The 16,850-nt window shown below is 43.1% G+C and overlaps 1 protein-coding gene across 8 annotated transcripts in view; it reads left to right on the top strand.

Annotated features, from left to right (window-relative positions):
* The window catches only part of SVIL (supervillin), a 273,866-nt gene that overhangs the window by 188,171 nt on the left and 68,845 nt on the right, over window positions 1-16,850 (top strand). For 6 of the 8 annotated variants that reach the window (XM_079767917.1, XM_079767916.1, XM_079767919.1 and 3 more), the window contains one exon: window positions 13,072-13,152. The exons of 1 other annotated variant lie outside the window; for it this stretch is intronic. In XM_079767917.1, coding sequence (XP_079624043.1) covers window positions 13,072-13,152 — 81 coding nt within the window. Of the gene's footprint in view, window positions 1-13,071; window positions 13,153-15,270; window positions 16,171-16,850 lie in introns of all 8 variants that reach the window. One more of the 8 variants, XM_079767920.1, reaches the window with a different exon arrangement.

The following is a 16,850-nucleotide window of genomic DNA, read 5'->3' as shown; positions in this document are numbered from 1 at the left end:
CATTTATTTATTTATTTTGTTTGTAAAGGATAAACAAAGATATTTGAATTAAAAATCCCATTAACTGCACTAGACATCTGTGTCAAAGTAAATCCCTGAGCTGTGACTCTTACCAAGAGCACTGTGAAGGACGCTGAGTTAGAGATTTTAGAAGGCTTAGGTTTTAATATTATTTTTATTAAGGTGTAATTTATGTACAGGAAATTCACCCTTTTTAAGTACAAGTCTGTGAATTTTGACAAATATAGAAAGTTATGTAACTATCACTACAACCAAGATATAGAATGACTCTATTAGCCCCCAAATTCCCTCCTATGCCTTTGTAATCGACCCCCGCCCAGGCCCTACCAATCAGCAATCCATTTTCCATGCTACAGTTTTAGATTTTTAATATAAAGATCAAATTCTTTGAGTATTTTTTTAATATTTCAAGAAAAATGATTTTAAATATAATGTTACATGCAATAAACAACATTTCAAGAAAAAAAGATTTTAAATATAATGATATTACCAAAACTGTACTAACACAGTATAATATCATAAAAGTTGTAGGAATTATTAAAAATCTGGAAATAACAGGATTACTTCTATTATATTCTAAAATATTTGTTTTCTCTGGCTCTTTTTTGTTCATCACTTCATGTTGTTCATTATATTCCACATATGAGTGAGATCATGTGATATTTATCTTTCTTTCTTGACTGCCTTATTTTGCTTAGCATAGTGCTCTCCAGGTCCATCCATGCTGTTGCAAATGGTAAGAATTGCTTCTTTTTTACCGCAGCATAGTATTCCATTGTGTGGATGTACCATCGGTTTTTAATCCACTTATCTGCTGATGGGCACTTAGGCTGTTTCCAAATTTTAGCTATGGTAAATTGTGCTGCTAGGAACATAGGGGTGCATATATCCTTTCTGATTGGTGTTTCTGATTCCTTGGGATATATTTCTAGAAGTAGGATTACTGGGTCAAGTGGGAGTTTGATTTTTAATTTTTTGAGGAAACTCCATACTGTTCTCCACAGTGGCTGCACCAGTTTGTATTCCCACCAACAGTGCACGAGGGTTCCTTTTTTTCTGCATCCTCGCCAGCAGGTGTCATTTGTTGATTTGTTGATGATAGCCATTCTGACAGGTGTGAGATGGCACCGAATTGTCATTTTGATTTGCATCTCTCGGATGATTAGTGACTTTGAGCATGTTTTCATATGTCTCTTGGCCTTCCTTATGTCCTCTTTCAAAAAGTGTCTATGTAGGTCCTTTGCCCATTTTTTTATTGGATTGTTTATCTTCCTTTTTTTAAGTAGTATGAGTTCCCTATAAATTTTGGAGATTAAACCTTTATCAGAGATAACATTGGCAAATATTTTCTCCCATGCAGTGGGCTTTCTTGATGTTTTGTTGATGGTTTCTTTTGCTGTGCAGAAGCTTTTTATTTTGATGTAGTCCCATTTGTTTATTTTCTCCTTAGTTTCCATTGCCCTAGGAGCTGTATTGGTAAAGATATTGCTACAGACATATGTTTGCTATTTTGCTGCTTATGGATTCTTCTAAGATTTTTATGGTTTCCCATCTCAGGTTTAAGCCCTTTATCCATTTTGAGTTTATTTTTGTGTATGGTGTAAGTTGGTGGTCTAGTTTGTTTCTTTCTTTCTTTCTTTCTTTCTTTCTTTCTTTTTTTTTTTTTTGTGCATGTATCTGTCCAATTTTCCCGACACCATTTATTAAAGAGACTGTCTTGATTCCATTGTATGGGCTTGCCTCCTTTGTCAAATATTAATTGAGCATAATGGCTTGAGTCGATTGCTGGGTACTCTGGTTCCATTGGTCTATATATCTGTTCTTGTGCCAGTACCAGGCAGTTTTGAGAACAGTAGCTTTGTACTATAGCTTGATATCTGGTATTGTGATCCCTCCAACTTTGTTCTTTCTCGGGGTCTTTTTTTATTCTATATGAATTTTTGGAGAGTTTGTTCTACGTCTGTGAAATATTCATTGGTATCTTAATGGGGATTGCATTGAATCTATAGATTGCTTTGGGTAAATGGACATTTTAATGATGTTGATTCTACCAATCCATGAACACGGTATATTCTTTCACTTGTTTATGTCTTCCTCTATGTCTTTCTTCAACGTTCTGTAGTTTTCCCAGTACAGGTCTTTTAACTCCTTAGTTAACTTTATTCCTTGGTATCTTACTTTTTTTTTATTGCAATTGTAAATGGGATTGTTTTTTTAGTTTCTCTTTCTGTGAGTTCATTATCCTATATAATAAAAGGCTAATATTCAAATCGTCTGAATGGTGGACCAACTGGTCACTATGACATGCACTGACCACCAGGGGGCAGATGCTCAATGCAAGAGCTGCCCCCCTGGTGGTCAGTGTGCTCCCACAGGGGGAGCACCGCTCAGCCAGAAGCCGGGCTCACGGCTGGCAAGCACAGCAGTGTTGCCGGGAACCACTCCCACCTCCGCCTCCGTGGCAGCGCTAATAATGCCCAACTGCCAACTTCAGACATCCCCCGAGGGTTCCCAGACTGCGAGAGGGTGCAGGCCAGGCTGAGGGTCCCCACAAGGGCATGAATTTCATGCACCAGGCCTCTAGTTGGTGAATAAAAAAGCCATAGATTTCTGGGTATTAATTTTGTATCCTGATACATTTACAAATTCATTTATTAAGTCTAGTAGTTTTTTGATGGAGTCTTTGGGGTTTTCTATGTACAATATCATGTCATCTGCAAATAATGAGTGTTTTACTTCTTGTTTTGCAATTTGGGTGCCTTTTATGTCTTCTTCTTGTCTGATCGCTATAGCTAGCACTTCCAGTACTGTGTCGAACAGGAGTGGTGAAAGTGGGCATCCCTGTCTTGTTCCTATTCTTAGGAGAAATGGTTTTAGTTTTTGCCCATTGAGTATGATGTTGGCTGTAGGTTTGTCATATATGGCCTTTATCATGTTGAGATATGCTCCCTCTATTCCCACTTTGTGAGAGTTTTTATCAAAAATGGGTGTTGGATTTTGTTGAATGCCTTTTCTGCATCTATTGATATGGTCATGTGATTTTTGTCTTTCGCTTTGTTTATGTGATGTATCACGTTTATTGATTTGCGAATATTGTACCAGCCTTGCATCCCTGGAATAAATCCCACTTGATCATGGTATATGATTTTTTAATATATTTTGTGGAGGGTTTTAGCATCTATGTTCATCAAGGATATTGGCCTGTAATTCTCTTTCTTTGTAGTGTCTTTATCTGGTTTTGGAATTAGGATAATACTGGCCTCAAAAAAAGAGTTTGGAAGTGTTCCTTCCTTTTGGATTTTCTGAAATAGTTTGAGGAGTATAGGTGTTAGTTCTTCTTTGAATGTTTGGTAAAACTCCCCTGTGAAGCCATCTGGACCTGGGCTTTTGTTCCGTGGGAATTTTTTGATTACTGCTTCTATTTTATCAGTTGTTATTGGCCAATTCAGGTTTTTTTATTCTTCCTGATTCCATTTTGGGAGATTGTATTTTTCTAGAAATTTGTCTATTTCATCCACATTGTCCAGCTTGTTGGCATATATTTGTTCATAGTATTCTCTTACAATCCTTTGTATTTCTGTGGTTTTAGTGATTACTTCTCCACTTTCATTTCTGATTTTATTTATTTGGGTCCTCTCTCTTTGTTTCTTGATGAGTCTGGCTAATGGTTTATCAATTTTGTTTATCCTTTTAAAGAACCAGATCTTGGTTTCATTGATTTTTTTTAATTGTTTTTTTAAGAGTATTTTGTTTTTGTCTATTCAAAAGCTGTTATATTAGAATTTGATTAAATGATTTAAAATCATAGGAGAAATGTTAATGTTAATTGTTTATAATATTCTGAATAAAGAAATCTTAAATGGTTGTAATTTATATTTACAATGTGGTTTATACAAAGTTCATTTTTAATTTCAGATATCCTAGTGAATACTCAAAGTACAAGTCAAGTATGCATACTAAAATTAATTTCCCTGATGCTGGCGTTATACGTATCATGGCCAATGCATGGATATTTATTGATGAACAGTTGACTTTTAGCTATTGTGATGTTGAGCCTCCAGTGTGCCTGGGAAAGTGGGAATTAGGTTTCATGTATTAGGTATCATGTCACATTATTATTTCTTTCTGACTGAGGAGCAGGGATAGCTGAGAGATCAGTCCAGCTGAGTTGAAATATTCCCTCGGTCCTCAGAGTAGTTATAATTCCTCCCACATAAGATCCAGTATTGCCTGTTCTCAGTTTATTCTTCCCATGAATTTTCTCATTTCCAAATGGGTAATTCTTACACAGGTCTTCTGATATAGAATGCTTTGATGGGAGGAGACAAAATTTCATCTGCCTTGCCAAGTCTGGGCCCCAGCCATCCCCCTTGTACCACTACCTCAGCAGTAAGTGCCCTCTGAGTCCAGTTGCTCTTTACTGCTGGACTTCTTTAATTTCATGTCATACGTTTGGAGAGAGGAAGAAGGTGGTTGGGTTTTGCAGGATTTACAGGTAATTGAGTGACTGTCGGCTAGAGAGACCAGCATGTGGTCAAATCTGTGAATGTGACCACCACACCTTTGTGCTGTCTGTGCTGAGCCCTAGAGCCCATGAGCACTGACATCTCAACTACATCATGACTCATTTAAGCCACGGAGGCGGTTGTTTTCCAGAATGTGGAAGCCTGTAGCTCTGGAGGAGTAGAAGATCTAGGCCGGGGTGCCCTAGCACTGGGTTAAGCCCATCCTTTCATTAACCAACTTGTGATTTGGCAGTTAATATGCTTTTTGCACCTTTTTCTTTTTACCTATAAAATGAGGATAAGAATACCTCAGAGAGCCCTAACTGGTTTGGCTCAGTCGATAGAGCGTCGGCCTGCAGACTGAAGGGTCCCAGGTTAGATTCCGATCAAGGGCATGTAACTTGGTTGCAGGCATACCCCCAGTTGGGGGTGTGCAGGAGGAGGTGATCGATGTTTTGCTCTAGTCAATGTTTCTAACTCTCTATTCCTCTCCCTTCCTCTCTGTAAAAAAAAAAAAAAGAAAAAATAATAATAAAATATATTTTTTACAAAAAGAATACCTGAGAGAATTGTTATAGAGATTATTTAACAACTAGTGGCCCGGTGCATGAAATTCATGCATGCAGGGGGGGGGGGTGTCCCTCAGCCCAGCCTGCACCCTCTCCAATCTCAGACCCCTCGAGGGATGTCCGGTTTAGGCCCAATCCCTGAGGCAGTCGGACATCCCTCTCACAATCTGGGACCACTGATCCTAACCACTCACCTGCCTGCCTGCCTGATTGCCCCTAACCGCTTCTGCCTGCCAGCCTGATCGCCCCCTAACTGCTCCCCTGCCGGCCTTATTGATGCCTAACTTCTCTGCTGCTGGCCTGATCGCCCCCAACTACCCTCCCCTGCTGGCCTTATTGCCCCCAAGGCTTTTATTTGTATAGTTATGACCCTTCACAGAAAATTTCACTAACCCTGCTTTACAATAAGGGTTTGTCAATTGAATCATTGGGGCCAGACACCAAGATTTCCTTTCTTTGAATAGTGGAGGGAATAATTATCTTGTCTTTAGGTTGCCCTGAACAACAAATGAGATAATGACTTAAGAAAGTATAAAAGCATCATATAAAGACAACTTTTTCATGTACTGAAAAGACAATAAAGTGGTAAAATGAAAAACACTATTTTTATTCTCCCCCTTCCTTCCTTTGCAGCCTTTATTTAAACTTTGAAATTTATAAAAATGTCACTCCTATTTTCATTTCTTTATATTCAATATTATTTTGTATTTGTTTCAGGTTTTATGTTAGTTACAGAATAGTGGTTAGACAATCATATACTTTACAAAATGTTCCCCAATATTTCCAGTACCCACCTGGCATCATACCGTCATTACAACACTGTTGACTATGTTCCCTATTTAAGTGAGAATAGGTTTACAGGTCCCTTCCAATCTTTCTTTTGTGTTGCTTGTCCTTCCTTTTCTTTCTCACTTCTTCCCTCATTTTCTTTATATAGTATTTCAGTTGGTCCTCAAAGCTCAGTGAAGGCACTGAGACATGCTTAATCCATTTTACAGACCAGGAAACTGAGGCCAATTCCAGTTGGCTGCAGAATTGGACTCAGCACACAAGGAGCCTTCACAGCTGCGCTCTCCGCCCTTTCTAAGGGACAGCCGTGTGGCAAACAGAACAAACCTTCCTGTCAGGCTCATTCTCAAGCACCTCTTCATTGTGGATGCTCCACATTCTTTCCTCTCCCCTGTCCTCCACCCCCATTCTTTACTGCCCCTCCTTCTGGGGAGCAGGTGGTAGGCTTCGCACTCACCGTGCAGGTGTGCACTGCCATGGGGTGGGGTGGGGTGGGAACTGGGGTTGGGGTGGGTGTGGGCTTGCTTTTGGGCCAAGGCAGGAGCAGGAGTCGCCGCCTCTCAAGTGCGAAGGCCACCAGTGCGAGGCCCAGTTACCATTGGGAGCTTTGCCAAACCGCTGCAGTGGGTACCTGGCAATGCAGCACCCTCCACTGAGGTGGCACCGCCCCTCAACCCCCACCTCAGGGCTGTGGGTCCGCGCCCCTCCGCTCGGGCATCCTTCCACACCTGCAGTCATCGCCTCTTGTTTCCTGCCGGACCGACCCACTTCTTGGGGCCACTGCAGAACCTCACTCTCCACGGGCGAGGCAGATCCCCGCTTGCTGGCCCCCTGCCCCGGCCCAAGCCCCCTCTGGTGCACCCCACCTTGGCGCCGCTCTGTGCCCCTTGGGCCGCCCGCCTCCTAACCAGCTGCTTCACTGAAGCCACAACACTCGCCTGAGCGCCACTCTGTGCCCCTTGGGCCGCCCGCCTCCTGGCCGGCTGCTTTGCCAAAGCTGCAGCGCTCACCCGGGAGCCGCCCCTCAAGTGGGCCCACAGCCAGGCCTCTCACGCTGCTAGGTGTCCACCCTCTCTGTTTCATGTCTTGAACGGTCACCGGGTTCAGGCACCCTGCGGCCCAGCCACATGACCTCCGAGTGGCCTGGTAGAGTTGGTCTCCGCGAACCTGTGGATCTGTGGCCAGAGACCCGGCCTGGGTCTCAGCAACCCCATGCCTGCTAGAGAGGGCTGTTGGAGGAGGACCGGAGACCATCAGTCATCAGCTCCCCAACTCCAGAGGAGGCACCACAGGCTCACGTCCCCACCCGGGCCTGCTGCGCGCGCAGCCTCCTGAACAGTCGTGATGTTATGGAGTAATGGACAATTTGAATATTCCTCTATTATTATATAGGATTCTTCAGTTTCACAAACATATATTGAGACCTGCTATTTGCCATACACTGTCTGAGTGCTGATGACCCAGCAGCCTCTTCTTTCAAAAAGTGGAGTTGGAGATAATAAATCAGTATGTAATGTGACAGGTGTGGTAAGTGCTATAAAGAAAATTCAAATGAATCAGTGAAGGTAGAAGGTAAATGGGGGTTGCTATTTCATATGAAGTGGTTAGAAAGATAGTAATTGAGCAGAAACTTACATAAAGTGAGGAAGCAAGCCATGTTCCTGCATGGACACTAAGCATGGAGTGTTTGAAGAGGCCCCGGGTCAGCAGTGAGGCAGGAGCATGGGGTTGAGGGGACATGATAGGGACGAGATGTGTGGGGACTGGTAGGCAGGTCTGGAAGGGCCTATAGCCCATCATGAGGGCTTTGGGGTTTGCTCTAAATTAAACCATATAATGGTTTTGAAAAGAGGAAAGACAGACCTGCCTTCCAATCCTATATAATAAGCCTAATATGCAAATTATCCCATCGGGTGGTCGTTTGACTGGGAGACTGGGAGTTCGACTGCTCACTATGACGTGTGCTGACCACCAGGGGGTGGCATGGAATGTGGCGGGTGGCGCGGCACTGGCAGCAGGTGGCAGTGGAGGTGCTGCCTGCCCCAATAGGCCCCGACAAGAGCAGAACCACAGCGGGATGGTGGAGCAGGTGAGCGGGCTGCGCCAGGCCAAGGCGGGTGCAATCGGGGCCCAGGTGCTGCCCAGGGCCCAGAGGTCAGCTGGGACCTGCCCTTCCATGCCAGATGCTCGCTTTTCAATTGCCAACCAGGCCTAGGGACCGTACTGGTGCATGAATATTTAAAAATAATTCCTCTGGTTGCTAAGCTGAAAACAGACTGTATAGGTGGGCAAGCATGAAAATAGGTAGAATAATTAGGAGGTCATCTCAGTAATCTAGGTGGGAGATGATGGTGAACTAAAATAACAGCAGAGGTAGTAAAAAGAGGTCATATTTTGAAGTTAACAGGATTTGCTCATGACTTAGATGTGGCAGTGGCGTATGAGAGAAACAGATGTGTCAAGAGGAGTGAGTTCAAATTTTTGGCCAGGCCACCACGAAGAAGGAATGGCCATTTGCTGAACTAGGGCTCCAGTGGAAGTGAGGCTTGGAGAGAAATGAAGAGTTCATTGTTTGCATGTCCTTAAAATTTAAGATGTCCATTAGATATCCAAATGGAAATGTCAAGTAGCCAATTGAATGCAGTAGTCTGTGTTCAAGGGAAGATTGGAGTGGAGATAAATGTTGCAAGATCCTGGCCATGGAAGTGAAAGCTGGATGAGATCATCAAGGCTCCGACTGTTGATGGAGCAGGAAAGGAGATAGAGCCATGGGCACCCTAAGGTGCAGGTGGTGAGTGAGACAGAAGACAGGTGAAAGGCATGTGTATCAAATGCTTCTAGTAGGTGAGTAAGGAAAGAACTGAGAAGTGACCACAGTCTGCATGCGGTATGTGGATAGGAAGTACCCAGGACAGCCTTGCTTAATTAAATAATCAGTGTTTAATTACATTTAGGTTTCTCCCCACTCCCTTGTCTTTGTTTTCTGCTTTTGATGGCAGAAAACCTCACCCAAATAAGTGCCTTAGCCAACCTGTGTCCTGAAAGCCTTAGTGGAGAAATACTGTCCTAAATCACTCCTGCTTTAAATTTACTTGAGTCAAACTCAAGCCCTCCTGGTGAGACCTTTGTTACATTCTTCTTAAAATCACAGGGCTTCTGAATTGGGACAATGTATGTATCATCTCTTTAAACTATAAAAACAGTAACTCATAAACGTGCAATAGTATGTGGCCTATGAAGAAAGAAGAAGAGGAGACCAGCATTTTGAAGGGCTTATGATATTCTCGGCACAATACCTTCACATATGTTCTTTCTCATTACATACATTTATGATATATATTAAATGTCAAAATTTATTTGGGCTGGGTGGGGGTGAAGGGATTGAGCAAAAAAGAAAAAAAGAGAGAGAAAACTCATGGACACAGACAAGAGTGTGGTGATTGCTGAGGGGAGAGAGGAGGTGGAGGAGGATAAAGGAGGAATAAGTGGTGATGGACGGAGACTTGACTTGGGGTGGTGAACACATAATACAGGGTACAGATGATGTATTGTGGAACTGTGCACCTGAAACCTGTATATGTTTGTTAACCAGTGTCACCCCAATAAATTCAATTAAAAAGGGGGGGGGGATTTGAGTAGCCCCTTTACATGGTAGTAGTTACTTGGTTTTTTGGCAAGTTCCATATCTAAGTTGTCATGAATAAATGGAGCACAGCAAGTCATCATGTCTGTGATTTTCATTTTGCAAATGCTGACTAAATATATTCTTAACTCTCCTGATAATTTTTATAGTGATATTCACCAAGTTTTATTCTTTTCTGAAGACATCATCAGAAAATTGTTTAGCACTTCACAGTTTACAAAGCACTTTTTAAAAAAATCTTATTGTTGAAAGTATTACATGGTCCTCCTTTCCCCCCCATAAACCTCTTCCAGCCTGCTCCTGTCCTTCACACCCCTCCACCACAGGTCCTCACCAAGCCATTGTCTGTGACAAAGCACTCTTATATAAAAAGTATTTGAGCCTTGAAATATCTCTGTGATGTAGGCATATTAGTTATATTAACTTGATGGTTTTCAAAAGCAGATATCCATTATGCCTTCTTCCTCTATATCCTGTGCTGTGTTGCATTGTATCCTTTCAAGCTTCACATTAATATACTAAACTATTCTATGTTTATATAAATGTTGAGAAATTAGATTCTTTATAGAATACACCTGAATTGTTTATTGGCTACGGGCTAAATTGCTATAATGCTGAAGATAGGGCAGTGGGGTAATAGGTTTGGATGTAGAAAGACAGGAGGATGTTACTGGAGAAATAGAAGTTCACATCTAATTGCAACAGATTTCAGTGGTCACAGCAAAATGTACAGAAGTAAGACGTGGTTGAGGGCAGGGGTTAGGGGCCCAGAGGAAGGAGGAAGCGGGGGAGGGAATGGGAGATATCTGTAATACTATCAACAACAACAACAAAATATTTATAAAAAATATACAGAAGTAATGACAGACAAAGCCTTGCTCAAAACCAAAGCTCAAAGTAAAGTGATTTTAGAAAATTCAGAGAATTTTATTACAATTATCATTCTATTCTTTTGGGAACTGCTGTGACCTAAAATTTGTTTGCATCCTGGTATTGAAGCACTCTTGCAGATAGGTTGATAAGGGTTTGAGCTGGTAAACATTTTAACTCCAATGTAGAGTTTCCATTGTCCTTTCTGTATTATAGGAGGATACAGGTCAGTACAGCTTTCCTTGCCTATGATTTTTCACTGAAATATTTTCAGCCTGGTATACTTACAGCTGACCCTTGAACAACATGGTGGTCAGGGGCACTGTGATTAACTTGACTCTCCAAAAAGTTATCCCTTGGTATCTGCAAGGGATTAATTCCAGGACCATGCTCCGCCCAAAGGAGATCAAAATTCTTAGTTGCTCAAGTCCCTTATATAAAACTAGAGGCCCGGTGCACAAAATTAATACACAGGGGGGTGGGTGTCCCTCAGCCCAGCCTGCACCCTCTCCAATCTGGGACCCCTCGAGGGATGTCCGGCTGTCCAGTAGGATCGGGCCTAAACGGGCATTTGGACATCCCTCTCACAATCCAGGATTGCTGGCTCCCAACTGCTCGCCTGCCTGCCAGCCTGATTGCCCCTAACCACTTCTGTCTGCCAGTCTGATCACCCCCTAACCACTCCCCTGCCAGCCTGATTGATGCCTAACTGCCCTCCCCTGCAGGCCTGGTCTCCCCTAACTGCCCTCCCCTGCAGGCCTGGTCCCCCCAAAACTGCCATCCCCTGCAGGCCTGGTCCCCCCCAACTGCTCTCCCCTGCAGGCCTGGGTCCCCCCCAACTGCCCTTCCCTATAGGCCCGGTCGCCCCCAATTTTCCTCCCGTGCAGGCCTGGTCACCCCTAGCTGCCCTCCCCTGCAGGCTTGATTGCCCCCAACTGCCCTCCCTTGCAGGCCTGGTCCCTCCCAACCTCCCTCCCCTGCTGGCCATCTTGTGGTGGCCATCTTGTGTCCACATGGGGGCAGCCATCTTTGACCACAAGGGGGCAGCCATCTTATGTGTTGGAGTGATGGTCAATTTGCATATTACTCTTGTATTAGATAGGATAGAGGCCTGGTGCACGGGTGGGGGCTGGCTGGTTTGCCCTGAAGGGTGTCCCAGATCAGGGTGGGGGTACCCTTGGGGTGTGGGGCAGCCTGGGCGAGGGGCCTGTGGTGGTTTGCAGGCCGGCCACGCCCCCTGGTGACCCAAGTGGAGGCCCTGGTATGTGGGATTTATTTATCTTCTATAATTGAAACTTTATAACCTTGAGCAGAGCCCAGGGCCGACCAGGGCGGGCGGAAAGCTTGGCTTCCTCCATCGCTGGGGGCAACCCAAGCCTCCTGCTTGCTCCAGCTCTGTGGCCACCGCCATATTTGTTGGGTTAATTTGCATACTCGCTCCTGATTGGCTGGTGGGCGTAGCAGAGGTATGGTCAGTTTGCATGTTTCTCTTTTATTAGATAGGATGGCATTGGACAATGCATACAGTTGGCCCTCCACATCTGTGGCTTATTCACTGCATGCATGTGAAACCCAGGGATACAGAGGGTCAACTGTATATTTACTGAAAAAATCCGCATATAAATGGACCTGTGCATTTCAAACTTATGTTATTCAAGGGTTAATTGTACTCTGTCAGATTCAACCTTGCATTATATTCTATTTCGTGTTGAGGAATGACTGTGTAAAAAATATATTATCTTGCTTAGCATGGTATAAGCTTTTTAATGACTGGTTGATGCCTGATTCACCTTTGTTACTTCTCAGAGTTTAGCTCAGTGCCTTGTACATAGCAGGAATTCAATAAACATGAATTGAATAGACTTGAATTAGTATTGGCCACTGTTATGTTGGCTGCATTATTTAGTGATAAATATAAAAGGAAAATGTAAGATTAGCAATTAAAGATATGATCTATTGACTTTCTTTTTTATTACTTTATTTGATATGTACTGTTTCGGACGCTGTTTTTATATATAGCTATTTACCAATTTACCAATGTACCTTAACAAAACTTAGGGATGAGATGTTGTTGCCTTATATTTTTAATCCGATTTTTTATAAGATAATTGGCATTTGTGGGCAAAATGTGACTATTACAAACCGTTAATACTTTCAAATTACCTGAAAAACACTATATTTGGTGGCTTTAGATGTATTTATTTCAATCTCTTGATTTTAGTAGTGAACCATATGTCCTGGAAATTCCATGACATGAATATAAACCCCATGACAAAATGTGCTTATACATTTTCAAAAGCCAGGATTACTCTTTCCTTAACAGAAATTAGCCTTTCAGGTTTAAATTATAATCAATTTTCTAAAATTGCTTTAGTTTGAGTTTTGGTTTACACTGACAGGCAAGAACCTGTCTGTCACCACTTGCGTACATTTTGCTGTGACCACTGAAGTCTGTTACAATCAGATGTGAACTTCTGATATCCCCCGTCTTTCTACACCCAAACCTATCACCCCACTTCCCTATTTGCAGTATTATAGCAATTTAGCCCGTAGCCTATAAACAATTCAGATATATGGGACACCACTTTTTTCCAACTACAAAGAGTCTAATTTCTGTGTATGTGTGGACATTTGAATAGACATTTTCTGAAGTTTTGTTTTTTGTACATGATAGTACAGGGAAACTCAAACATGAGTGGTTTCTGCAGAAAGATTCCGAAGGGGACACACCTTCACTTATCAACTGGCCTTCCAGGTATATTCCAAATGGAAACTCTTGGCTTTTGTTTCCTGAGTGCTTCTCTCCCTGCTGCCTTGCCTGCTGTTTCTCACATCACCCAGTGCTAATTCTCCTCTTTCTAATGGCAGTGCATTTGAAAATCATGTGTTCAGAAAGAGCTGCTGGGAGTTACTTCCTAATCATTTGCTTTTCTCCTTCAAATGTCCTAATCTCTCCTCTACTAGCATTTCCTTTTGCTCCTCTTTTTGAAACCTTTTTACTATACCTCTTGTTTTTGTCCTCTCTAACCACCTCCCACACTCCCAGTCAGCCTGGCACTTTTGGGTTGCTCCCCTCCTGAGGCCAGCTACTCAGCTGGTGTCCCATCTTGTCAACACCCCTTCACCAGGCACGCAGCCTCCTTGTTTTCCTGTCTCCTCATCTCTAAACCAATAGTTAATTCTCAATAGTTAAATAGAGAGCCTGTGGTTTTAAAAGCAGGCAAAACCCCCTATCATTTCATTTTTCAGTTTGGAGGCAGAGAGAGGCGGAAGGAGTAAGAATGAATAAGTCACTGGCAAGACAAAGCACCCATATATTGAGTTTCTAACAGTCTTTGTTCTCAGCTGAGGACAACATTCAGATTGTCTCTGATTAGAAGGACACATTCCACGGGAAAAGTTGAACCACATTTCAGTCTTCTTTTGATTAACAAAACTTGTAAATGTGAAAACATCCAACACTGGCTAGTCTGAGAAAAATAACAACTCAGAATCCCTTTCCCCTAAATTGTTCATAGTAACTGCCCTTCGTGTGTCTTCGTTTTTCTTTAATGAAGTATATATAGATATTCTGCATCTCATGTTGGAAAACATGGAGGTGTTCACATCAAAGTTAGCAAGGTGAATTGGTCATTTAAGGAAATAGTCTCTTCCTAAAGGTATATATCAGAAATAATTATTTTTGATGACTAATCTTAAGTAAATAAAGGTTTTACATTCCCCAAGAAATCACTTTTCCTACTTCAAAGGCATTCTTTATTTTTAGTAATCCATTCCTAAGCAGTTTCAATGGTTTCTCGTTTCTCACTATGTGGTATTTCAAAAAATAAAAATAAGAACTAGCTAGGACTATTAAAGCCATGTGTTTTGCAACTATCAAGTTACATACATTTTGTCACTATTCTTTCCCTTTAAAAGATAAAGCAACTAAGGCTGGTAAGTGCCTGAGACCACACAACGAGAACTAGCTGAGCCAGGCTTTGAGCAGAGGTCTCCTCCAGCCCCTCGGCCAGAGCTCTTGGCTACTTTGTTTCTGTAGTGATGGAAACGGAGAAAAGTAGCTTTTAAAATGGATTCAAGTTTTGCTGTCAGACACAACCAGAGTAATCTCTTTTTTTATATTACTTTTTAACTAACAGCCTAATAGGAATTGCTATTTCAGAGGAGAGAAAAATGTTCAGTTTATTAATTCTTTCAACAATGATCTTTTCTCTAATATTCTTCTGAGTGCTACACTTAATTAGTAGTAATGATGACCAAACTGGTGACATGTCTTCTGAATGAATGAATGCAGTCTGCATTGCATGAAAAGCTTGTGAATGGTGAGGTGTGTGCTTGGAAGAGGTGATTATTTGTTGTATCTTGAACTCAATAAAAAAGTAATCATGAATACTCTTACATTTCCAGAAGATGATGAAATCACCTTTGGTCAGTAGGTGTAGGTATGCCTGGAAACTACCCGCAGTCATATGCTAGGCCTGTACATGCAGAAAGCCTGCTGTTCACAGCACCAGCCCCAGTGTGCCCTCGTGCATACTACTGGTGTGCATTGAGGGATTTTTCTGTGGCTTCTGGGTATTCACTTAGTTAGAGGGCATCTCTTCTCTCCCAGGACAGCATCTGACCCCTGAGCTTTACAGGTAGAGCTAGTTTTGCACCACTCTGGCATTTGAATGCACATTTGAAAACTCGTTTCAAAATCATTCATTTTGCAAGCAGTGGGCTTCTGATATTAACTGCCCAAAACGCTTCTCCACAAAGTGTTCTCTCTTTGGTTTTATTTCCGTTGACTGGTAATCCATGATGCATGCATGCTTCTTTCCTGTTAAGTAGTTACTGCTCTTTGCAACTTAAACCTTTTTCTTTCTTAAAGAGTTAAAGTTAGAGAAAAATTGGTGAAAGAGGAGAGTGCTCGCAGCAGCCCTGAACTTGCCTCAGAGTCCTTAACTCACAGGAGATGTCAGCCCGTGCCAGGGCATTACCTGTCCTTTCATTCAGAAAACTCGGCCTTCGATAGGGTCACGAGCAAGGCAGCCGGCTCTGCACGACAGCCGATCCGTGGCTATGTCCAACCAGCAGATCCCGTGCACACTGCCATGCTGGTGACCTCAGAAACCCCAGAAAGTGTGTCTGAGTGCAGCTGGGTAGGATCAGCCACCCAGAATGTCATACAGCCTCCTGCCCTGAAGGTTCTCGAAGGTGAGAGAAGAGATACCCCCATTCTCCATATCTGTGAATCACAAGCGGAAGAAGATGTGCCCCTTGCTGAAGCTCTCAAGAAAAGCAGGAAAGCACTCTTGGATTTAGAGGACGGAGGGCTTGTGAGAAGCCACGAGGACACTTCTGGAAATGAGGACTTTGGTAAGCCTGCCGTTCTTGGCACCATCACCTTAGAACATCGCAAGGAGCCAGAAAGTCCTTCACACCCACCTCAAGCTCAGCACCAGTTCCCTGAGAGAATGGGCAGGAGTGAAATGGTTTCCTATGTTCAGAGCGAGCCTGTATCCCAAGATGCCAGAGTGACAGGTCACAAGAAAGAAGCACCTAGAAGGAAGCGCAAGGTCCTCACCCGCTCCCTGTCTGACTACACGGCCCCCCCTCAGCTCCAGGCCCTGAAGAGTAAGCACCCAGCTGCAGAGGGAGAGCTGGAGCTGCAGGGTCCCAAAGCTGAGGGGCCCCACTTGGAGCTGAGCATGCTGGACACCAAGGTCTCTGTTGCACAGCTCCGAAGTGCATTTCTGGAGTCTGCCAGTGCCAGCAAGAAACCTGAACTGTAGGTGATGTTTCAAAAGCCCTCCTGATGTGTCACTTGCACGTCCTTGGCAAAATTATTAATTTCTCAAGTTGTATTGCGTCCTGCATTGAGTCACATTTAAGCTTAGCTCACAAGTGTGCAGGGCAGACCATATAGGACATGGCTCCAAAACTACCATTCTGCTTTGCCTACTAATGGGGAGCTGGAGGATTGGGTCTCTGGAATGTTCCATCTCCTTTGCATGCATGGGAGAGGGATGCAGCGGGATTTGGTGGTGTCTGTGCCTTGACTCACTGAGATGCATAAATCTTTGCTTTATTCTCTCTCTCTCTCTCTGTCTCCCCGGTCCTCTGCTATATCCTCTCTCCTGATGATTCTAAAAGCCAATCAAGGCTTGAGAGGTCAACCAAAGGAGTTGGCTTGCCTACCAGTGTGGAGCGGGAGAGAGGGTCCCAGAAACCACGACGCTATTTTTCTCCTGGTGAAAGTAGAAAAACTTCTGAGAGATTTAGAACTCAACCTATAACCTCAGCAGAACGAAAGGAATCAGATAGGTAGGCACATGTATGTCTAGGAACTAACTCACACAGGATTTTCATCACAGTGATGGTCCTGATGCTGTTTAAATGGGATGTGGTGATTCCATAGTTCTTCCATCTAATCGATAAGGAATATTTACTTGGCTGATATAAATGTAT

Source organism: Cnephaeus nilssonii (assembly GCF_951640355.1).
Source record: "Cnephaeus nilssonii genome assembly, chromosome: 4".
In the NCBI taxonomy this organism is placed as follows: Eukaryota; Metazoa; Chordata; class Mammalia; order Chiroptera; family Vespertilionidae; genus Cnephaeus; species Cnephaeus nilssonii.
The sequence above is the reverse complement of the archived record's forward strand: the minus strand, read 5'-3'. Positions and strand labels throughout refer to the sequence as shown.